The following is a 26,052-nucleotide window of genomic DNA, read 5'->3' on the forward strand; positions in this document are numbered from 1 at the left end:
GCACTTGACCCCAAAAACTGATTGCTGGAATAACAGAGCTGTATTATGAGACTATCTGGATCCCCAAGTAATGTTTCCCTGCACTTGTAAATCGCTTTTTTTCACAATGAAGATTTTTCCTATGACTCTTTCTAGCATCTGCACACGTCTCTCCCTGCCTGTGAGATGATTCCCCTTACTATCCTTTCCCTGCACTAGTAAATCGCTTCTTTCCTTTTTTTTTATTTTTTTTATAATTCGTTTTTCTTTCATTTTCCCTAGCGCCTGCATACACGTCTGTCACTGAACAAAGTACGATAGTGAATGTCAGACTTTAAGATGACCGCTGTATTTATAGGGCTGTAACATCACCAGGCTGGCTGGCTGCTGATTGGCTGCATGCATGGGATTATGGGTCATCCCGCCTTACCAGAGTTTCTTACCCCATGTCCTCACATGTGTAGCCGCCATTTTAGCTGCCATTGTAGCCAGCTAGCCGCCATTTTAGGAAAAATTGTGATTCGTTACCACGAAGCACGAGGAAATTTGCATTCATTCAGAATCAAATTTTACCTGAAATTCGTAACGAATTTGACTACGTCAGCTTCGATTCACTCATCTCTACATATAACTATAAGGCTATTTTTACACCTGCAGCTGGGTTTTCCGGCCAAGATGTCCTCCAGACAGAATCAGAGGGACCAAAACTGCTTTGTGCAGTGGATTTTGTCCGTCTGATTTTCTCTATATTTGCAGGGCAGTGGCTGGACCTATTATAGTCAATGGGGTCCAGTAGAAAGGCAGTGGTATCTGGCAACTCCAATAGGCTGTTCTATACTGAAACAGCTTGCAGGAGTTCTCTGCTGCATATGTGAAGCTGGCCTTAGAATGGTGTTTTTTTAGACACACAAACTAAAAAAAAGCTGCAAAAACAAAAATCACAAAAATGTTAGTAAAAAAATGTTAGTAAAAAAATGATGTGTGACCGAAACCTAAGTGTCAAACGTAGTGTGAATATAATTTTAAGCTGCTTCATCTTCTCAGTGGGGTTCCACTCATGACATATGGTGACCTATAGCTAAGCACATTAGGACATATTTACTATTAGTACTGCTTGGCTGAGCAGTATATCTGCATGTTATTTGCACCACTTCAGAAACACCCTGCAACTCCCAAGCTACAACTGGTCTCTCTGAATTTTCAGATGAAGATTTTCCAAGTAATAGTGTCTATGGATAGTGTTTGAAATAAATATCACAGGTTTGCATGGTACCTCAGTGGTTAGCACTTGGTCTCTGGATTCAAAGCAACCTGGAACGACAGCTCCGTGGATCTAGTATGTTCCCCTCTGTTACACGTGTTTCCTGTCAGTATCTTATTACTTCTCCTCACTCTTCAAAATTGGAAATGTCTAAATTTACCCTAGTGTGTACATAATAGGGAAATTAGAGACTAGTTAAAAAGGGATTATTGTAGTCTCTAGTTCTTATTTTTACCTTGAATATACTGTAATTTAGCACAGAACATGTGATTTGTTATTGCTGGGCTGCTGAAGAACCACTGATATCACATTTTAATCTGTTCTCCCCTTCAAATGTCCACCTTGGCTGGTTCTCTTTTTAAATGTATTATCTTATTCGTTATATTATACATTTAAAGTTCTTTGACATTAACCTCATTAACCTCATAATGGTTTAAGTATCCTCATAGTGTATACACATTAGTGTATTGTCGGCCGAACCCTCTGAGTATGGGGGGCTTGTGACTTTCTCCCAACAGATGATGTCAGATGAGAGAAGTATCTGGTGGAAATGAATTGTTTTGACTGATTCTTTTGTTCTACCAGGAGATAAGCCACCACCAGAAGTGTCTGGTAGCAGATTTCTCCTCTTTTCCCATGGAATACACATACAACATGCATATGTACGGGGGAGTAGGGATAGAGTCAGGAGACATAACTGATCATTCATATGACAGCAATTAAATGTGTATGTCCAGTTTACGAAGCCTTCTTGATAAAGGCACCTTCTCTAACTATTTGTTGGTTAGTGGCCATTATTTTGTTTTGTTTAGTATGTACTAAGTGTCCTATTAGACTGCATGATTTTTGGGCCAATTATCAGGAAAAAAAACCTTCCCAGGAATGGTGATTTCTGATAATTGGCTAAAATTTGCAGAAGATTATTGGCAGCTAATATCCTGCATAATCAGGGACATGCTACTGATAATGCATTAGAAGAGAATGAGGGAGGAAGGACCACAGTAGCAGTCGTTCATCCTATATTTAGCTTCCATCGGCCAGTGTAAGCATGCCAGTGCAATGATGGTATCACCCATCATCGCTTGCACTGTCCAAGTATCAGGAGGGTACAAGGGCCACAAGAGTCTTTCCATGTATTTTCATCTGTCAATAAACAGAGATTTGACAGATAAATATATAATTTCCTATATTCAGAGATTTCCATAATAATTTTGAGGTTCCATAGATATTCCAGTCTCTATGTACAGTCAATATATTTTTGAAATAGACATGAGCTTACATGCTTTGTTTGACTGGCGACAGCACCTAGCAATTACATGTGTTTTTGGCGTATTCCCTTTCCCTAGCCGGGGCTGTGCTCAGAGCTGTATTGTGACAGACAGTCCCTTTGTGCTGAGCAGGTTTGCATTTCACACTGCTCATAATTCAGTTAGGAACATGTGTTTATTGCTAGGGTAATTTTTTCTGCAGCCTGTCGTGTAACTGGCTTCTCCTCTTACATGAGTGTTTGTTAGAAGTGTATACACAGCACTATGCTCTCGTTTGCCTCCCCCACTGAGGCTAAAGAAAAAAGCAGCCAATCGGCAGGCCGAGTTCCACAAATGCTCGACTCTGATTGGCCGTATGAGAAAGGGCATTAGGAACAAAGAAAAGTCCTTTCAGGTAGAGACACTGCTCAATTCTCTTCTTCTCTCTTTCCCAGTTGTGATTTTTTTATTTTTTTTCCTGAGTCCTGCTGCTCGCCTAGTGATCATTAAGAAGAAATAGCTTTCTGTAATGTACAAACAGGAGGGATCATGAGCACAGTATAGGTGTATAATAAGCTCTCGGTGGCAGCAGCATAAAACATTGATGCAATTAGAAGCAAAGGTCATCTTGATCCTATTCAGATCGTAAGTACATGTGTGAAACGCTGTGTCATACTGAACTGCTAACTTGTCCAGTAAAATAAATGGGAAGCTGTTTGTCTTAGATCAGAGGAATGAAAGGGCGAGTGTGCAGCTCCTCATACATCTCCACTCAGGATATTTCCTACACATTTCCCTGGAAACCAACTCCAACGCCACTAATATAGACCTAAACAGAATATTATTCTATCCACAAGACACAAAGCCTTGAGTGGATTTTTGACAGTATCTTTCTGCTGAGTGCACTGACAGCAAGATTAAAACTTTTCCTTCCACCTCTCTCCTATTGAAACCTAGGAAGCTGAGTCGTATTCTAAGGACATTAACCCTTAACTCGACCAATCAGTGCAATCTATGAGGACAGCTCATTCAGAAAAAAAAAATAAAGTCTTCTAGCCCCCATGATCACTACTTTATCACAAATATCTCCAGTCACAAGATCATCCGCTAATTAAAAGGTGCGTGATACTTTTTTAGATATATATATAAAATTTGCTCTTTGGCTGTGCTGTCATGTAATCCCTAGAGTGTGATTATGTTTCAGCAACCTTTCAAAGGCTAATGGCCTTTACCAAGCTTAAATTCAGCATTTTGATCTTTTATTTGCCTAATAGTATATGTTTAGCTTCTGATATTGAGCCCCATAGGACAGCAGTGATGTCAGTGAATTCTGTGTTGTAGAATAGATTGGTTGTATTTATAAACAAAAGATAATGGATCCAGTAATATGTCTCTATTTCTCCCAGACACATGTAACCCCCATCAGTAGGGAAAAAAGAGCCCTTTCCATGCATGCCTAGCACGTTGTCTGTTTTTCCCCCCTGAGACACAGATGTACAGCTGCAGAAAGAACTGTTTCGCATTCATGATTACTAGTTGTGGCAGGGGAGGAAGGGAGAGCAGGAGAACCTAAAGAGGGTTGCTTGTGTTAAAAGCGAGATGAGCATTTTCCTGATATTGTCTGTCACCCATTTTGTGTTTTCACGTCACGACAAGCAATTGAGCTCTTGATCCTCACGTGATGTAAAAGCTTGAGCTGCAACAAAATAGCTGCTTTCAGATGGCTGCTTGTTGCTAACTGCCCTTCCCCCCACCCTCTCTCTCTCTCTCTCTCCTCTTCTAACAAACCACTCTAGACTTTCAATCTATCAACAATTCATTACAGCGTTTTAACTGGGAATGTCAGCTAATTAAAAATACTAAGCATGCACAGGGATCACTTCACTGGCACGGCGAAAAAAATAAAATAAAAAAAAAGAGCCATATTAACATAAAAGCGATGAAATGCTGTGGACTAATATCAGATCAAGATGTATGCATCTCTTCAGCCAGCTGTAAGGTTGTAAATGTGAGAGCACGGCCATTGGCCTTTACATATTGACCCTAAACAGTTAAACGCTGCAATGACTTGCTGAAGCAGCACAAACAAATTACAGTGTGCAGAGGAGAAGGCTCACATCTCTCTGAAGATTGAGCATCACACTTAAAAATGTTTTGATAATAGGTTTATCAGATCACAGATCCATCACTGTTCCAAGCAGCAGCCCCCCTCCCCTTCTCTTCATGTGTTTTCAAGAAAGCAGATTTGTCAGAAAAACTAGTGGTTGGGGGAGGGTGTGGGAAATGCCACTTCCTGAGAAAGCACAGAGCTGAATCCAGACCAGAGTTTCAGTCCCTCTATTTTCTCTCCCTCTCTCTCTCTCTCTTTCTTCACCCCCCCTCCCTCTCTCTCTCTCTCCCTTTCACTAATTTATCTGGATGTTAGCACATTCTGTCTTGTTACAACCGGACGCCTGTAGGTTTGTTCATAGGGATCATTACTTAACTGATCAGGATGGCTGTGAAATCTATGTTTAAAGGAAAGACGTGATTCAAGTGGTGTCAGTGAATAAAACCCTACAACTTTTCCCCCCCTCTATCCATTTTTTGGGGGATTTTTTTTTTTTCTTTCCATGGATGAAATTGTGAAACAATTCCTCCTTGTGCTTTTCTCTTCAGTGTGAATCCCAGATGTAAAACTGAAAGGAAGGAAGACTGCAGAGAGAAAGAGAGAGGGGAATAAAGTGGAAAATTCTGATGTTTTTGCTAACAAGGAATATTGTGAATTACATGGTGACCCTCTGCTCGGGATACATGACTTGTTTTCTTCTTCATAACTGGCAGTGCTTTAAGTAAGATGTGGAATCAACCTGGTTCGATTTCTATGGGTTATAGGATTCTATCTTGGTGGCCTTATTAATCAAATAAAATGACAAAAGGTAAGTTACCTGTCTCTTCTCATAATCACATCAGTATTGTGCATAATGTTAATCTTTTTAAAAACTGCCTTTTGCTCGTCTTTGTCAAACATCACCTCAGTGGCGGTCACAGAGGCCACCATGGTGCAGAACACTTAAAGTGTATGTCTTAATCAGTTTCCTGTGCAGTCAGTAATACTATATTTAACACACCTTACCATTCTCTGCTGCCTGATTACATTGCTGTTTGCTTCCCCCCCTATATCCCTCGCTGTATAGTTTACAAAACACACATATGATACATATGTGGCCAGATCATTATTATAGACATGATATATGTTTTATTACATTGTAACACTAGGAATCGTTACATATAAAAACATTATGATATGACTCATGTTGTAAAATGCTGTAAATGTTTAGGTTCAGTTGTATAACCCTGACTGTCTTTACCACCCCACAGGAGCTGTAAATCAACCAAATTCACATTTGGACAGTTAATGGAATATATTGGACGAAATACTTAACTTTTTCTTGGAATAACTTGGATTTGTTTCCATTTTTTTTAATACGTAATAAATTTGGACAACACCACACAAAAACAGACGAATGTCCACCTTTCTCCAAAAACAAGTTCATGGGAATGTAATACCACTTGTCTCAACTTCAGGATGTCATTGAGCATTTCTACTATAGGGAAAGGTGTGGATCCAACTGCAGTTGATGTCTATGACAGTGGTGATGACTGGGAAATTGGTGTGGGAAATTTGATTATTGATTTGGATGCAGATTTGGAGAAGGACAGACAGAAATTTGAAATGAGCAATTCAACGAATACCAAGGACAGTGGACATTGCTTGGCATCAAGTGGACCAGTTAACTCTACCTCCTCTACATTAGCTGAGAGCCTCAAATTTGCTTCTGTTCAGCAACCATCCAGCTCCCAAGGGAACAGCCACAAAGAGACTAGCAGATCAAAAGTGAAAAGGAGTAAAACTTCGAAGGATGTTAATAAGTCATTGCCTTCTGCATCTTTGTATGGGATTCCTGAGATTAGCAGTGGCACTGGCAAAAGACAGCAGGAGGCAGGACGCCTTGGGGAGGTGGCATCTCCAGCTGGTATGAATGCAGCACTGGGCCATAGCACTAATGGAGTTGGCCTCACTGCAAATACTACTTGTGGGAAAAATGTCAAAGAGGAGAGAACTGGAAGTAAAAGCCAAAGCACCAGGGGCTCACAAAGGGATAAGGATTCTGGAAAGTCTAGAAAGGACAACACTAATAAATTGTATGACCTTGGGCATTCCAACACTGGAGTGAATAACCAAGCAGTTGTGCATTTGTATGGTTTTGGAGGTGGAAAGGCCCCTGGGAATGGCAGCCCTTTTCATTGTGGCAATAGCCTTGCAGGGGAGTTGGCTAAGAGTACAGTTGATTCAGGGATAATGGGTAGCTCTGTACTAGGCAAAAAAGAAGAGGAAGAAGAAGAAAGCCACAGGCGAAATAAAAAGTTAAAAACAGAAAAGGTAAAGTAAAACCATTCATATTTTCCCTACTATTTGCCATTCACTGCATTAGAATGTAATATATTAGCATTCTCTTTTTTTGTAATGTTCATCGTTTGATATACTTGTGGTTAAAAGAATCCAGCTTTGACCTCTTTACCCTCCCACTCTTAAAAACAAGTGCTCAAGACAAAAAAACTATATATGTATGCAATCTTTTTGTTTGTTTTAAAGATTTGTAATCTTGTAGGTTTCTTTAGACCACTGAGCCGATGTGAATGTAACGCAAACAGGTTCCCACCTTTTCCTTCTGCCTACAAATTATCTCTAACTTATTTATATTCATTGGCTTTTATTTAGCAGGACGAGTTTTTTTCAGCTTTGTTTTGTGTTTATCTGGTGTTAATGCAGCTACTATTCCACCCCTCCCCCATAATTCTTATTGCCTGTAGCAGCCAGCTCTATTTGCACAACAGGCTCGAGTATAAACAACCAGTGAGAGATGACATGGTTACAATAATCTGCTCTGTTTGCCCATGGGGTGGGGGAGGTGTCTCATGTATCCTCTTGCATTGGCAGAGCTAGAGTAGATAGAATTGCACAGAGAGAAAAAAAATCAAGTCTTTTTTTTTTTTTTTCTAAGGATGAAACAAGAGAGCTATTTCGAGAAATGCAAGACAGCACTGTTTCAGGCACTCCTTTGATTTCGAACAGTCTGTCTTGAACTGTGTGAATGCTAAGTAGCTTGAAAGCACATGAGCAAATCAAATGTTAGGACTGGTTATAGAGAATGGCTATTCTTGCTGCTCATTGAGGCAGGTTATTTACTAGCAGTTATCCAGAGGGCGTAAGGTTTCTCTGGGGAACTAGTGCTTTTGTTGATTGATAATTAAGGGTCAAATGCATTCTACAGGCTGTGAACCCTTGTGTGTGTGGTGTGTGCTTTTTTTTTTTTCCTTCATGAATTAAGTACTGTGAATATTATGCATTCCATAGTCATGGTCAGGACCGTCTTGTTTAACTCTTGCATCTAATTTAAAAAATGTTTAAAAAAAAGTGTAACAGCCATCCTTTAAATAGGAGTAAATCAACCTAATAAATACAATTTAAAGCATAACTTACAATGAAAAGGTGGATTTATGAAATGGCATCAAATAAAGTGAATTATCTGGGTGCACATGTTTTATAAAATCATTAGTCAGATTTTAGATTTTTATGGCGTCTGTTATCTATACAACGTTAGAAATGTAATTGACTCTTGTTGGCAGTTTTTTTTTTACAAGCGCACAGTATGCACGCCACAATAAGTGTTGGTGTGAAGAGGCTAGAAAGCTAATCACATTTTACAGCAGTGAGCTATGCTCGGCATACATTTGTAGGCCTTTGTTTATGCTTTAGCTCTTTTACTGTAGGTATTTTGCCTGTCAATAATCTGTAATGTGCAGTTTCTTAATCAGCCTTAACAGTCCAGATAAATTGCCCTAATCCAGTGATTATAATAGCACTGGTTAAGGAGTCAGGTCTTTTCGATTGGATTTAGTGGCTTCCTGGAATGTGGGAGGTACCGCCCTTTTATATCCCCTTTAGCCTTTTAATCTTCCAGCCAAATGTTCACAATCAACAATTTTGTTTAGCTGGCAATCTGTACATTTCAGAATCTCAAAGGCTGCTGTCATGGCAACAAAGATTAGCATGCTGTGGTTTCCCTGCTTCTCTTAATAATTCCTTTCACAGTGCTCCTTCAGAGATAAAATGTGTGTGAGAATTATATTTTAGCCATTGTTGTGTTTTTTATGGCTTCGGTTATTAACTCTGCAGTGAATTCAATTACCAGGCAATCTCTGAAGCTTTCTTTGGCATTGAAAGAGTAAAGTCATGTTTTACATCACAATGTTGTATTCTTTGTCACCTTCCCCTCCTGGCCTGCCTCAAGCAAATATTTCCCTTTTAAACCAGTCAGATTCTTGTGATATCTTATTGCTGTTGCCTTGACTCTACAGAAATATTCGGAAATGTTCAACCAACTGCTATTAAAATGAGGGAGAGCTTTATTTAAAACATTTACAATGATTTTATTGTATTTTTATTTTCACTATCAATGAACAAATCAGATCTTTATGATCAAAATGTATTGCTTGCAATGACTGTATGTAAGCCAATACACTCAATCTCTATAAGGAAGACAGTAGAAACATTAAAATGGATGATCTACCTTGAAAATGGCTGGATCATTGCAAGAAAGGAAGCTTACCAAGCACAATGAATTATGTTCAAATGGTTGGGCAATAAAAAGACAAGCTACACATGCAGCACCAAACCAAGTGACAAATGAAGATTCTCATTAAGGCTAGGATAATTGATTGGTTGGCAGTCTAGGACTTACATCACATAAAACTACCTTATATTGTCTTCATGGGTGTTTCCTAGCTGCTCTTTAATCGAATGATTCTGTAGAGTAAGAAATATCAGAATATCTGAACTCTCCACATTACCATTTAACATGTTTCCCATTATAGAATACAGTTAATATACTCTTTCATTGGGTCAGAAGGTAATATGTCAACATAAATGGTTCATGTGCTTGTACGTGACTCTGTAAAGGAAAGAAACCAAATGATGCATGTACTAGGGCTTTGAACCAATTTCAAAAATGTAATTTCCCATGGCTCAAAAGGTAACCAAAACCATAGGCTTAGAAAATCTTTTGTAAAATTGATACTTGTATCAGGTGAACACGGATCTTCATCTTAGGGATTAACAATGGGGCTTATTAGGGTTTCCTGTCTTTCTACATTTCCAGTTGACCAAAGCAATGTTTGTTAAGAAGAAGGCTTACAAAGTTCAATGGAATGGAGTATATTATACAGTCATATTGAATGTACGCTATTCTAGCTCCAGATAAATCTGTTGTGCTTAGTTCAATATGTCCTATATTATCTTTCTTTTAAAGCTGTTTTACCTTTTTTTCAAAGTACTTTTATTAGTAATATTTTGACAATATTTAGAAATATTGTCAGGCTTTGTATTAGATTGTCCCAACCCCCAAATCACTTTATGCTTACATAGAGTTCAATCTGTTTAATGCATTGATGGCCCTGATTATGGTGTGTCTCTGCAATGTCTTGAACATAATGGGCAGACTAAAACATTGGGTCAAAAAGGTCACAGACCCTAATTGAAATACAAAGTCTATTGAGGGTTCACAGCAGCCACTTCTTAAATCTACATAAGCGATTTAGCAATTAAATACACTGCTAAATATGGGTGCCTGAAAATAAGCCTGGTTCAAGATCTTAGTGGGTTTTTACTTAATCATACTATTTAATAATGCAGCATCTGACTGCTGGCAAATCAGAAAATGACCAGCTCTGTTGATAAAGAAGTTTAATTTATTGGAACCATTAATAGAGTGAATATATTAAACAAAATCTTTGGTATGTCTTCCTAATTAGTAAAAAAAAAAAAATGGGTTCTTTGCCCTACTGAACTTAATGAAGACATGTTAAACATATTGTACCACTTGTCATCTACTCTACAACTACAAATTGTACTGTGTGATACTTTACTTAAGTTATGACTATTGGAATAACTTGACACTCCATTTGGTCTGGGTTCCACATCCGCTCACAGTGGTTTTGTTCTTTTAAAAAGCTAATACTAGGATTTGTCAGCAAAGAAAGGGGGCATAGGAGAGCTTGATGTGTTTTCACAGCTAAAGATGGCTATACACATTAGACACAAGTAGGTTGATGGTTAAACAACCGTTAACCAAATGATGGTCTGGTGAATGATCAGTCTGCAGACACAGACATATACATCTTAGTTCTTTTCAGACATTACTGCTGTTGAAACTGCCCATGCCTGGATTGGTCAATGGTGACCTGAGAAAGAAAGAAAATATATTTCTGGGAAGGTTCATGGAACATTCTTTCATTGAAAGATAGTTCATGGAATAGCAACTACATTTTAAAAATAGTTGACTTCTCAGAACATGTGTGTCCATAGAGAACGGCAGTTTCACTCACCAATCATACTTGGCACTTTATTGCTTCTTCCAATACAAATGGGTTTAGAAGTGTATATCAGGCCTGATGCACATCCACATCCAAACCAGTTTGTAATGGAAGAAACAGTAAAGTGACGGGTATTTCAAGATTAGTAAGTACTGCTTATTTTTTCTATCGACAGATGTTTTAATGAACTGTATGGGCTGAGCATCAACTAGATTAGCAAGTCTAGGGTGCAACTCCAGAAGTATAAATCTTGTTTGCTCATAGGGCAGTGCCAAATAGTTTTTTTGGGATGTATGGATTGACATATTCTTTCCAGACCATATAAGACTGTTATCCATCCGCTGAAATGTTCATTGTTCAACTCCAGCAGACAAATAATTATTTCGGTTAAAATGGTCCTGTTTAACCAGAATTAGACTAATGTGCATGGCCACCTTTAGATTTGAGTCTAGACAGATAATAAATGCACCTTAACTGTAACCTGAATGTGAGGATGATATTTAGGTAGCATTTATAATCTTTAATATTTTATAGCATCTGCCAATCTATATGTGACATTTCGTATGAGGTCACACTGTGATGTAAAGATGAGTTCAATGGTTTGACACTCGGCATATAGTATGGTGTGGGTGCATTTGTAGAACAATGTATCAAGCTTTCTTTATAGCTAATGGTACTATTCCACAGAATGCAATAGAAGAAAAAGTCACATCTGCTCTTAATTCCCACCTCCCTGCATTGAACCACACAAGGGTTTTATTATATCAGAGGTTCTTTTGTGATGCTGCATTCAGTTTTACTATTACAAAGTCTGTACCACATCAATAAGTGAATTTCATGGAATTGGACAACATCCATTTCATTGCTTTTGCAATAGTATCATCTGTTTGTAATTCTATTCCATCCAAAAAAACATATATATGTGGTATATATAGCAGGTCATCTTTTCTGTAGGCTAATTAATGTTTTTTTTAGCTTTGTGGTCTGGTAAGTGGCAAATCACATAATAAAAATGTTATGTCTCCACACTTTTTCCTTGTGGAGGAGATTTAGACTTACATTTTAGCCATTTGTCCATTACAACTGTGACCTGCTAGCATACAAGCACTGAAAAGGAAAACATCATCTGGCCTTTGTTTGAGGTCTTTTATTGAGGCTAATGACTGGTCTTGTGCCACCCTCAGATAAATGACATTATCTTTGAGTGGTCTGACAGGCAACAGACATGTTAATGGTGAAGCTGCAGGGAGGGTTTGTCATAGCTGTAACAAAAGAGAAAACAGATCTTTTGACATGGTTATAAAAGGAAAGCAGTGTCTTTAAAAATGTAAAACAGTGTGTATAGGGCTGATACAAGGTGTAGATATGCTTATGCTAAAATTGTATACATGGAGACGTCAAGAAACCTTCTTAGGGCAGCAGATCAAGCCTGTACATTGCATTTTTTGTTCACTGCTTTTTTGCTGCTCATTATTTCCTTTTGAGTTGTGGTTATTGCTACTGCATTTGTCAATTTCAACGCACTTACTTGCCCTCCACTATAGGCAATAATTATAGCCTAGTTTAGAGACAGTCTTCATTGCCTCAGCCAATTATTTTGAGTATTCCATATATGAAATAATATGTTTAAATGTTCCTATAGACTTTATATATGGAGACTAAATATAAGTAAGTTGCAAGCTTGCTATTTGTAGCGGGTAATATCCTCATGAAAGAATCCTACTTCCTCTGTATAAAACACTGGAGGCTAAAACGGATCAATATTTTAGCAGTCATTGTCTTCAATGGGGAAAATATGTTGCAGTAATAAAAACTGTTCCAATTGGGGTACCCGGGACTTTATTTATCTATCACACCTATGTTTGGCTAAATGATAATACTTTTTGAATATTGATAAAATAAGATGCCTTATAGTTTTTCACATTCTGAACATATAGTAGTTGCACTCTCAGTCTGTTAATCCTTTGGTAAAAGTTATTCGAATATAATTATAGCATTTGCTTTGTAGGTCTCTTTTGAGATCTGTTGGTTATTAGCGAATCACCACCTATGTAGGCTGTGGAGCATCTCCAGCAACAGATTTGCAGAACTGAAGGCCCTGTGTACATTAGACATTCTGATGTATTTTAACGTCCTATACTGTTGTTCTCCCAAGGGTAAACTGCAGCCAGAATAGTTTGGTAGACACTTTCCCCTCTTTCTCCAATGAAAATACACAAGGCCCTTTTATATTGCCTGATATTTGGGCATATTATCGGTAACAAGATAAACAGCACTCTGCTACCCACAAACAATGATTCTGTATTGAGATGAGCGATGGCATTAGTGATCGCTCTTACACATACTGTGGAGGGGATTGCTGCAGGTAAATGCAGCGGTTGTCTCCACTGACCAGTAGGCAATTGTCGGGAAGGAACACTTCCATCCCCACAATCGTCTTCTCCATCGAGCAGGCCATAACACCTGACGGAACCAAGCATGTACGTCTAGTCTGTAGATATAAAGTAGGTATATGGGCGCCTTTAAACTCAATGTACATAAATTAGGTTAGTATATGCTTCTGTTTATTGAAAATGACACAGAATACCAATTTCTCCATATGACAAATATTGAGTAATTGCTATATTCTATACGTAGGATTAAAGGTACACTTTGTTGAGTAATAAGACTTCAAACTGTGCACATTTATTAATAGTTCAATAAATATATTCAGTACATTTTATTTGAAAAAATAGCTTTCTTCAATACTCAAGATAGAGATATGAGTGTGGGTGTAGATGTGGTGATTTATTGTTCAATCACATGGCTTATGGTCATATAGAAAAGCTTTACATTCCACTCTTGAGATGAATATTTCTCTTGACATGAAGGAACCTTTACCTTCAGCAATGTTATGTACATTCTTCTTGTGAATGACTTAGAGCATAAAGAGGCTGATTACACCTTGGTTCTCACTGCAACTGGAAAGGTATGCTTTGCATTTGAATACACGTTGTACTTCTATTCAGGCATAAACACTCATGTTACACCGAGAAGACAACAGCATAGGGAAATGGTGAGAGTCTTATTTCTCACTGAAACTAGATTTGAGATGTTGAATAAATGATGTCAATAGATTCTTTTAAATAGTTGCTTTTCTCCTCAGACATTCTTTTTTCTTCCTTGCGAGCTATAAGAGGTGACAGATGTTAGAAATGACAGTATAGCATGATCCTATTGAGAATAACACATATAAACATACATACACACATACAGCTGTTTTAGCTTATTATTGTAGTAGATAATATAGACAAATACAAAAGTCTTTTCATTAAGCCTAAATTTTCCAACCTGGATGCATTCCGTTGAGTTAGGTTAGGTTACAATCCACTTTGGAAAACATTGGAATATACCTTTCCTAATAATTTACCATAGAATCTTCATATATACAAACTAGAGATGAACAAATCAATTAATTTGAATTGAAATTCGATCTGAATTGTTTTAGAAATTCTGAATAGGTAAAATCAGAATTTCTTCAGATTCAGTTGGGTAGATTTTACAGGTATGTAAAACAATTTCAGTTCAGGTAGAATAGATTTGTACTCAAATCAAATTTCTTGGCATATTCAATCATGGGAATTGGAATTATTGTTTCAGTGCTCTACATGTACACTTCTCTGAAAAATTGATGCTATTATGCAAGTGCTTACCATGAAAGGCCAACTAAAAAATACAAAATGACACAATCAAAATGACAAAATGATGCAACTAGAGATGAAAGAATTTCTCAAAAATTCGATTTGGTTGGTTCGCCAAATTTTCCGAAAAGATTTTATTCGATCTGAATTCATTCGTGGTGAATCGTGTTAAAAAAAACCTGCTATTTCCTGCCTGCAGAGAGATTATATAGCAGTGTACAACACTGTGCCTTGCAGCAACATGCATAGTGAGGCTGTGGTAGTGAAACAATACTGTGAGTCAGTGTGACACGCAGATGACAGGTGTCACTCTTAGAATCACTGCACTCTTCACTTTAGGCAGTTACACGGCCAAAGATGACCAAATAACTCAAGTGTGAATTCAGCCTTACAGGTTGAGGTTAGCATCAGATATAAAGAACCGTGCAGAGGGCCAAGATCCTACTATAACGTGAAAGAACGCACTTATTTTATACTGTCATCAGCTGATTCCACATGGATGTCTACAGAACCTGTTCTATTAAACGCTTATACAAGCAGAGGGCAATTTTTGACCGGTAGCGATGGTCCAACACGGTGGAGATCCAGCAGTCATCCCTCTGCCGAATGGTGACAATTTGGCTGTCACAACCCAAGCAAGTGAGCATGCAATGGGCCATTTGCCCAAGTGACTCGGAGGGACTCCCTGCTTCCATCTCCACTATATACTGCCGCGGTGTGTCTGGGTAATCTGCCTTGTCTTCCTTATTTCCATCTTGCTCCTCCGGCTGCTCCTGTTCCTCCTCTCCTGTCACCAATGTAGAAAAACCATTAAACATTGCTTGTGCTACAATGTCCTCCTTCTCCTCCTCCAGTTTAGCCCCCACAGGGGTCATGTGGCCATGAGATCTAGGTGACACGTCTCCAATCCCCTGATCAGCCATATTTACCAGAATCTTTTCCAGGATATGAATCGGTGAAATGACGTTGTTCATCCCGTAGTCCTGGCGAATGACAAATAAAGTGGCCTTCTCAAAGGGCCTGAGCAAACGGCAGGTGTCACGCATGAACTGCCACTGGCTATCATTGAAGTTACACAGGGGAGTACCTCTGTCTGCCTGTATCATCAAGAAATTGTTTATGGCCTTTCTCTGTTCGTACAGTCGGTCCAACATATGGAGGGTTGAATTCCAAGGGGTGGAAAGCCATATATCAGCCTATGTTGGGGGATGCCGTTCTGCCACTGTAGCTCAAGGAGAGTGTGCTTGGCGGTGTACGAGTGGCTGAAGTGCATACAAAGTTTCCTGGCCATTTTAGGATGTCTTGCAGATGGGTGGAAAACTTCAGGAAACGATAACCATATTGAACACATGCGCCATGCAGGGCGCATGGCTCAGCCCTCCTTGACGCAGCACCTACACCATGTTCTTCCCATTGTCGGTTACCATGGTTCTGATTTTGAGTTGTCACAGAGAAAGCCAGGATTCAATTTCTTGATAAAGAACGCGGAGCAGTTCCTTCCTTGTGTGACTCCATCCGCCCAGGCAAACGGGGTGCAGAACAGCGGCACACCGCCGTGCCCTGCACATGTGGTATGCTGGTGGGCCACTCTGAATTGTCCCTGCAGTGGAGGCTGAGGACAAGGTGGAGGATGAAGAGGCAGAGGCAGACATTGTCACAAGACCAACAGCGTGAGAACATGGAGGCGGAAGCGGCATCACCTGGCCAAGTTGCTGGTTGACTGGGCAGGAACCATATTTAACCGGTCGCTGTAAAGGACATGTATTGTCCTTGACTATAGTTATAGCTCCACAAGTCGGCGCTGCAATGCACTTTGGCAGTCACCAACAGGCTAAAGAACTGGTCCACCTTCTATTCTACATATGTGTGCAGGGCTAGTACTGCCTTTTTGGAAAATAAATAATAGCTTGGGACTCTCCACCATGGATTGGCAGAAGCCATCAGTTCTCTGAAAGGTGCAGAGTCTACCACTTGGAAAGGGAGAGACTGCAGTACCAGCAACTTGGCCAGAAGCATGTTCAGATTTTGCGCCATTGGATGAGTACACGCATTCTGTTGTCTCTTGGCAATGGCTTCGGTGATAGATTGCTGATGTAATTACTGATAAGGAGTAGGAGGAGCAGGAGGAGCAAGAGCATCAGGACCAGCAGATGATGGGATGGACAGACAGCTTCCTTTGGCTGAGGTGTTGGAGCTTTGACTGCCTGGAATTGTGTGAGTGCCACTGGGTGATGCAGTGGTTGCTGAGGCAGGCTGGACCGCCACATTGACGCTGCATATGTTGACACAGGGCTGTGGTGCCAACATTGACACCCTGACTACGCTTCACCTTCTGCCCACAGATTCTACAAATGGCCATGTTCACCTCCCCGGGCAGATTAACCAAAAATGGCTGGGTAGGTGATTTTACCCCCAACATTCCACACTGACTGACTGCTACCGCCACTGCCTCTGCCTCTGCGAACCCCTGCACCACTATTTTCCAGGCAGGTAGGCTCCTGCGTAGCGCATGGTCTACCCGGGCACGTTTGGCTCCCAACCTCCTTCTGTTACCACCCTGTTGACTCCTGGCCACGCTACCGACTTGCTGGCTCCACCACTGCCTCATGCGCAAGCTGCCACCCTCTTCTCCCGATGATGATGAGGCCCCTTCGTCACCCCGCTCCCAATTGGGATTGGCTACATCATCATCGAGTACTGTCTGCACGTCACTTATTTCCTCCTCAACAGTCTCTAAGACAGGAGTCTGACTGCTTGCAACAGCAGCTCCCACGCCACTTTCCTCATCACTACTTGCCCGCCTACCGGAGGAAGCGGCGGATGTCTCCTCTGGATCTTGGCTGGGTAGTAGCTGCCGACTGTCCTCTAGTAGCTTGTCCTCGCTGTATAGTGGAGCTGAGCCCACAGCATATAGTACTTCTCTGGCTGAGAGAACAGAAAAGGGCAGAGGCAGGTTAAGGATAGGTGAGGTCATAGGTCCTGATCCTGGACCATGCTAAGAGTTGTGTCTGACGAACCCACCGACTCTTGGCTGGGGGTGTCTGATGTCACTTGCGACTAAGTTCAAGATCAAGTCAACCATTCAAGTACCTCTGGGTTGCTGATCAAGACACGACTGCTAGCTAAAACTCAGAGCTTAGGTCTCTTAAAGTGACACCTGCTGTCATGCCCCCTAACTCTTTTGCGACCTGTGCCTGCGCCAGAAACATTTAGGCCTGTGCCCTTCCCCTGTGCAGGGCCTGTCACTTCTCTGTCTGGCATACTGTTAGATCAAATAAGTAAATAAAAAGGAAATTAATACATGCCAAAAAGAGCTATACTTTTCTCTCTTCACCACACAACAGCTAATAAGCCCCTTTTTCCCCCACTAACACACACCAAAAAAGTCTTTAATTTTCTCACTTCACCACACAATAAGCCCTTTTTCTTTTTTCCCATTATTACACACCCAAAAAATACTTTAGAACATATAACTGTGTCCGTGAACTTGCTGAAGTGAGACAACCCTTTTAAGGGTTAGTTTATAGCTAATTGTTCCATGTAAGTGTATGAACTATTGAAGATCTGGGCTGCTGATTGATCCTCAGTTGTCAAAGGACAGGGGTTGAGTTAGAATCTGGCCATGTTTGCCCATTGTCAGTCTATCAAAAGCATAGCATCTCTGAATTATAAATGCATTACATCTATACATATCACTTTATTGGAATATAGTAAATAGTATACTGACTAATAGTGTCTTAATTACTTGAACACATGATGCGGTAGTAAAGCTTAGGCTGCTTTCACACTAGCGTTCGGGTGTCCGCTCGTGAGCTCCGTTTGAAGGGGCTCACGAGCGGACCCGAACGCAGCCGTCCAGCCCTGATGCAGTCTGAATGGATGCGGATCCGCTCAGACTGCATCAGTCTGGCGGCGTTCAGCCTCCGCTCCGCTCGCCTCCGCACGGACAGGCGGACAGCTGAACGCTGCTTGCAGCGTTCGGGTGTCCGCCTGGCTGTGCGGAGGCGTGTGGATCCGTCCAGACTTACAATGTAAGTCAATGGGGACGGATCCGTTTGAAGATGCCACAATATGGCTCAATCTTCAAGCGGATCCGTCCCCCATTGACTTTACATTGAAAGTCTGGATGGATCCGTCCGAGGCTATTTTCACACTTAGCTTTTTTTTGCCATTTTAATGCAGACGGATCCGTTCTGAACGGAGCCACCGTCTGCATTAATATGAGCGGATCCGTTCAGAACGGATCTGCCCGAACGCTAGTGTGAAAGTAGCCTTATAAGATTAGCAATTATATTAGTTGTAAGAAAAAAAATCTACTACAATTGGATAGAACAAATAATAGATGCCATTTATTGGTCTGTAAAGATCACTTTTCAGCAGGCATCTCATTATCAGTAAAAGCAGAATTTACAATGACCAATGTCACCTATATTCAAATAACACAGGATCCACCATCCACAATAGTTGATTGTCAAAGCTTATCCACTCTGTCCTTGTATCTCTGCACAGGTCATAAGGAGCATGCCTTGAAAACACCCCCATAGAAGTCAATAAGTTCATTGTCTATGGTCCACGATGGCTGCTATCTAAATGTTATTAAATAAAATTCAGTCAAGATGGCACTTTCTATAATCATGTTCAGGAAATAATGCATAAAAAATCTCCAATCAGAAAATATAAACATTAGAAAAAAGGATATGGGTCACTATCTAGTATTAACTGGCAGATAAATGATAGCTAACACATTCCCTATCAGCTCTTAACTACAGGGGGGATCATTCTCTGCAGCACCAATCTAGGTTAAATAAAGCATAATACAACTACCATTAAAATGCAAAGGCTACTAATTACTTAATCCCATGTTTTAGTCTCCAGGGGTAAGGAACTATGTTGCTGTCACATCTCTATTAATGCATGGTAGTCTGTAGTTGGGACCCCATCTCTGCTAGCTAAGAACGTTCTAACAAAGCAGGTGACGGGTGTTGACAGATGTGTAAAACCCCTGCAATGTTGTGACAACAATTTTTTCATTTACTTATTAAGCAATGTACAAATTTTGATAAAATATAGAGTAGGTAACTAATTAGGCAACCAATAAAAAGACTAAAAAGTAACTCAGACATAATGTATATTACCGCGGCTGAACCTTTTATTGAACAGACTGAAAAATGTTTTAATGAATATCATACAGTGTATGATTTCATCACACTAACCTTTCATAATGCTCTCCAGGTTTCTTACTGAAAAATGTCCTTTCAACCATCAAATAGCTTTCCATCAAAGAAAATAATTTCAAAACCTTTTGAAACCACTTTCTCTTCAAGCCTAAACTTAGAATACAGATGTAATATTTATACTCTCAAAAAGGGTGAGGCGCGCAAGAAAATTTCAGTCTTTGGTCTCCAAAGCTAGGTTTCTGTAAACATTATGACATTTCCACAGGTTGATAATGCTTCAGTCACAGAAAAACATTAGTAAAAGGAACCGTGAACTTTTATCGCTTTATATGACTTTTCTAGGGGACATTATAAAAGGGTTAACTAAGCAGTAAGTTGTGTTTAACAACCTGTAGTTTCAATTTACAAAATACACAGACAGCCCAAATTATTTTTGGATTTCCTTTTACCTATTTTTTTGGCTGAGTAATTTGGATGGCTCATGTTAAAAAGCAATAATGATGTTTGAATTGGAAGGGTTGACCATACGGTTCTCATTCTTCATTCAGAGCTGTTTGTTTGTGTGTGGTTCACCGCACTACATGGATAATGCTATCAAATCTGGGCTTTATTATAACCTTATAACTGCACTTTTCTTGCTGTGTGTTCAGCCTGGGATTCATTTTCATGCCAACAGTATCTCTAATGGAATCTAAATGAACACTTTTTGTATTTTTAAGGGATAGGACCACATTTGTAACTCTTTCAACAAACATTCAATTGCACAGTTAGTAGCACTAAGATAGATATAGGTATAGATATATGTTGTAACTAGAATAGCAATACCATTACTGGTTAGTTATCTACATTTACATAAAGACAAAGAAACAAATCAAATGGCCCACTGTTCAACCTTGTTTTCATGGGGGGCACATCCCAGCTTAATGTTCGTGCCTATTGTGCTTCATTTTTTTATTAGTGAACCTAATGTGGTCACATTTTTTTTTTCATGTTGTTCCTTCAAAGATTAATAATTTATTAAGGCTGTCCATGCAAGGTCAGGTTTGGTTCATATTTCCAAAAGCAGATTCAAAGCTTACACCAGGTGTGGATTGTAAAGAAAGAGACAGCATAAAGGGCAGATTCAGTTTTTTAATCCATACCTCATTTTAGCTTCTAAGCTACATCTGAAAATCTGAACAAGTATGGGCAGCCTCAGTAGATTTCTTAATATCTGAATATGTAACCCCAGTCCCATTCACTATCAACTTCATTAAAAATGCAAAGACCCAGACAGGACAATCAGACTCCTCAAGCTCTACTCCAAACAGCATATTCTTTACTAGAATAACAAGCTGCATCTCTGCTACAAACTAAACACGTTAAGACATTATTTTTCTGCAATTTTTTTTACCAAAGCTATGAAAGATACCAATATCTTATTTGGCATTGGTAGTATGGCACTAATAGCTTTCCATAACAGTAGAGCAAAACGTTTAATTCTGGGCACCAGTTCATAGTAATGATGCCATGGAGTTGGAAAAAGTTCAAAGAAGAGCAACCAAACTGATAAATGGCATGAAGGATATAAGTTATAAGGCAAGATTAAAAGAACATTATTAAGGTGTACTAGTATATCAATGGTCCATGCAAAACATATGGTGAAGAGATACTGCATATAAAATCACCTAAAAAAACAATGAGTACAGACCTTTCTGGAAGAAAGAAAAACTGGTAAAATCTCTAAAGGAAAAAGCCTTCTTTACTATAATAGCTATGACCTTGTGGAACTGTTGATGACTTCACAAAGGCTTAGATTATTTCTTAGCATAATAACTTAAATTAATTATAGTTATGAAGGTTGATTCCGGTTTTTTTTTTTGTACCTTCCTCTATATCAGTAGGGGGAAACAAATTTCAAAAGTTTACCCATATCCCTTTATTTTCATCTACATACTCTCTCTTTATTGCATCCTCCATATCCTATCAATAGAAATCGATTTACTTGATTTCACTTACAAATATTGTTTATGAATGATTATTATCATTTGGAGCTTCTAAAACATACATTTCTGTGTATTTTCCAACATCTGTTTTCATAGAAAAGGCTGTTTCTTTTTTAGTGGAGGCAATTCCAAGGATTTCAAAACTTTTGTATGTTTGTACTCATTAATTGAAACGTCCTGTGATCTTTTAGACTTGTGTTCTAAGCTGACAGTTTATTCTTCCGTCTCCACTTTATAACTTAACCTTATTGGCCATAGTCAAACATACAAAAGTGTGGGTTAGTTAGACTAATTTGTTGTAGTTATGGACCACCCAGTGAGCTGTGATACTTCCTGCTTGGAAGCAATCATATTGAGAGCAGGCAGAAACCTGAATGATAATTAGGTAATAGCATTTAGTGCATACATCAAGTCTGTATTATTCAGTGTCTCTGAACACAGCTGGAACAATCACATTCAGAAAAAAGGAAGAAAGGTTGCTCTCAAATAAGGGACAGAGGAGTCAAGCTTGAAGATCATTAGTTGGGGATCAGTGCTCTTGCACTTCTTTTACAATGACGTTGTTATTGTGATTGCTTTTGTTGTTGATATTATTATATAATTCTTAGTAAACAGACATGGAGGGAGATTTATTAATAGTGTTATAGATTGCTCCAGAATATTTTTCCTCTGCCTTTTTTTTATTTTGTGCCATTGTGAATAGTATTTTCTCTGTTTGTTAAATGTGTCGTAAATTGTGAATGATGCATAGAAGGGGTTTATGGTGTTAAATCTGCCAAAGTGATGGTGTCATATTTCTTTCTCAGAAAGTCTGTTGGGAAAATTTGACAAACTGCACTATTTATAGTGTAAATGACGATTGTGTGACATAAGGCAGAAACATGGATGCCTATTTGGGACACAATGTTCCTACTAACAGAATTTGGCACCATTTGCAATACCAAGTTGGAGCTGGTATACTTTCAGACAAGCAGATGCAACATAACATGATTTAGACTAGGACAAGGCACGGCACAAATGTTTTGGAAAAAAAGTATTAAAAAAAGATTACCCAAAAAAAAACATGTCTAGTAGGGTAGTATGGCACACTATGTAACACTTTTAGTCACAAAATGTTACTATATGCCATACAAAGAACATGCATTAGAAAAAAATGTAAAGAAAAACCCAACAGATTCTAGGCACAAGTGCTATGATATATCTGCCACTATATACTTAGCACATACATCAAACATGTTGTGGTGATAGGTCGTCTTTTAGAGTCTGAGTACTGTACATTTCAAACACCTCCTACGTTTCCATTTTTTTATGACTCCTGTAAATTTCCATCATGCCCACATAGTTCCGTTGCACCTCACACTAGAAATTTTGCCCATTAAACTCACACATTGCACTACGTAATATTTTGGTTCTCTGGTTTGTCTAAAGCTTACACACTATTAAATTACTATTTATTTTACTTAACATGTGGGTCAGAGCCTTTTTTAAATACATTAAAAGTCATTGTTTCCTAGTTGTATGCTGTTACTGTTCAGATGTGACTGACAGAACTGCATGCATTACAGTAAAGCATATTCATTTTCATCTAGTACCCGTTTATTGCCTTGAGCACTGTAAATCTGTCAGCTCTTCACAATACTTTCACCTCTTTCTTCATATGCTCCAGCTCCTAGTTTGACAACATTCCCCCTAGGCTGAATCCTAATCTGCTTCCAATTAGTTGCAAAATGTGACTGAAATCTCCACATTCTGACTGTAGTGTGCACACATCTAGCAAGAAATAATATTGTTATGGATTTTCAGATTTTTTTTTTAAATCAGATTTCCATAGAAAAGTGAAAACAATAGTTTTCATGTTATTTCTAAGGCCTCAGACCTGATGTTCCATCGGCTCTCTCACACTGACAAGAATATAATTTTGTACTGATCCAGTCTTCCAATCCGTAGCATAATTAAACCGTATCATTCATGCATAATTCAAATACATATCATGGTATGGCATTACTTAATCTAAAGTATTCCTACAGAAGCAAGGATTATGTTATTGTCCTGAAATGAGTATATCTTCACAAGTCACATTATCTACTAAGTCTATCCTTCAGCTAGCTGACCTTTTCAAAGTTCTCCAATGAATAGTAGTTGTTGATATCAACGTATTTAATGAGATGTTATGGAATTTATTTATATTATTCGAGGCATTAAAGCAAAGCCTCAAAATAAATTACATATGTTACATTCTCTTGTGAGATATTTTATGAACCATTCAAAAATATATCTGTTAATACTTATAAAATGGTTACACACACTTGTATTGTTATGCTTTATCATTCCTCTAACCAAATTCCCTAAACCATTCCACATTGGACTAGTTTCCGTTGGCCAACCAAATGTTATGCGTACGTATGTCAAGGGCAATGGTGTTTTAGTATATCATGTGGATGTAAACTAATTTTTCAAGGGTTTTAGTTTTATGCTGAAGAATAATATGCCTAGTCTTAAATGATTTATGTAGAGCATGAACACCTAGAGAAAATTAATGATAAATGACATGTTGGTGATGTCCTCTAAATGGTAACACTGTTCTTCCTATTATACCATAACAATATAAAAATGTAACTACCAGCCATTAGTATGCTAGTAGCAAATATAATTTGTTTCTTGTAACAAAGGCTAGGACAGCAATTTGCTATTTCCTTCCCAGTAGTGTGCAATTAATTTTGCAATGTTTGAGTTTCCTCCACATTTATAGAGATTTTTACTAGAACCTTTTATGCAGTCCTCATATGAATTAATTCAGTCCTCGTATTAATTGATTCATCTAATCAACAATATTTCTACACCTGGTAGGGGCTGTCCCTATTGCTGAAGAAGCCCCACACCCCACTGCTTGATTGACAGGGGATGAAATCTCAACCCACCCTAACAATATTGTGCCTATGGCGCTGTGCCAAGTAGTGTGTGCAAGCACAGATGCGCTGCTTCCATTTCTAGGGCAGTGACTGTACATGACCTGCAACATGTCCAGGGTTGCTCATATTTAATTGGGACAAATATGGGGAACAAGTGCTCCTAGGAATGCTCCAGCCTGATAACTGCAATGTGCAAAGGTGCCGCCAATCACCTGATGAAAGCATTGCTGATTGGGTCACCTAAATCATTGTTTCTGGGCATTAAATTAGAAACCATGATTTTATATGGGGGCAAACAATTGCACTAGTGACTGATAGTCCCCATACAGAGGAGTTGATTGCTGCATATAAATGGAGCTTACAACTTCTCTAATTAGCAGGCAATTATCGTGAGCAAACTGTTAATTTCCAATAATTGCCTTCTATGTCGGCATGTATAAAGAGGCCTTTTTTGTTCTGAGAGATTTAAGAATAGTCAACCACTTTGATACCTGTTTGTCGCTAGCTACTTATGGTATGTTTTGTTGTCTGATAAACTCTGAATGTTTACTTTTACTATATAGTGACTGTGCTGACTAATGGTGACAAGAACTGTAAATCACCCTGTGTTGTATTTACAGGAGTTGTCCCTGAGTTGCCCAACTAAGACCTGTTGTCCTAAACAAATAAAGTCTAGTGATAACAGAGGTTATCAATGTTAATGTGCAAGTGGTATGCTCTTGTTTAAGGACATAGTATGATATCAAGCTGGGTACCAGTAGTAGAAACATCTAAGAAAACAGTAAAGATGCCTATTATGTAAAAAGCACTAGTTCCACCCTAATATGCAACAACAAAAACATAAAAATATAAAGGCAAAGCAAAAGCCTTTAAGTATGGCATAAGCTCATCTTGTCAATGTCATATGTCATAAGACATAACATTCAAGGTCATATCATCATTGAGTTTGTAGTAGGGTAGCTACTATATGTACTATATGAGTATTGTTGTATAGCACTAATCCTAGTGTACTGCATTGAGTACATAATTACAGCACAGTCCTGCTGTTCTAAAATTGTCTCTGATGGAGGGTGATACGGCCAATCCGTTCTATCAGCGGCCTCCACTGACTAACACTGCCGTCAGACAGGAGAATTGGTTCATTTGAGTCCATCTGCAATATTAGTCAATGGAAGTTGCTAATGGATGGGACTGGTCACACGATCTTCCACCAATGAGCATTTTTGGGACCGAAGAGCTGTCCTGCAGCTAATTTGTCAATGCAGTACACCAGAATTAGGCATAATAAACCATCACACATTGGCACCGATAGTGTAATAACAATCTATCACTAGCTGCCTTTTCCCAGCACATGTGTAGCAATACACATATAGTAGGCAAACCCTTAAACTTTTGCCAC

The 26,052-nt window shown here is 39.0% G+C and overlaps 1 protein-coding gene across 4 annotated transcripts in view; it reads left to right on the forward strand.

Annotated features, from left to right (window-relative positions):
- The first annotated feature begins 3,022 nt into the window (after positions 1 to 3,022).
- Positions 3,023 to 26,052, forward strand: part of ZNF608 (zinc finger protein 608) — a 74,039-nt gene continuing 51,009 nt past the window's right edge. For 2 of the 4 annotated variants that reach the window (XM_044275875.1, XM_044275874.1), the window contains exons 1-2: positions 4,840 to 5,405; positions 5,848 to 6,910. In XM_044275875.1, coding sequence (XP_044131810.1) covers positions 6,056 to 6,910 — 855 coding nt within the window. In that variant the 5' untranslated portion in view covers positions 4,840 to 5,405; positions 5,848 to 6,055. Of the gene's footprint in view, positions 3,133 to 3,489; positions 3,606 to 4,839; positions 5,406 to 5,847; positions 6,911 to 26,052 lie in introns of those variants that run through there. The other 2 variants (XM_044275873.1, XM_044275872.1) reach the window with 2 other exon arrangements.

Source organism: Bufo gargarizans, chromosome 1 (assembly GCF_014858855.1).
Source record: "Bufo gargarizans isolate SCDJY-AF-19 chromosome 1, ASM1485885v1, whole genome shotgun sequence".
Taxonomy (NCBI): Eukaryota; Metazoa; Chordata; class Amphibia; order Anura; family Bufonidae; genus Bufo; species Bufo gargarizans.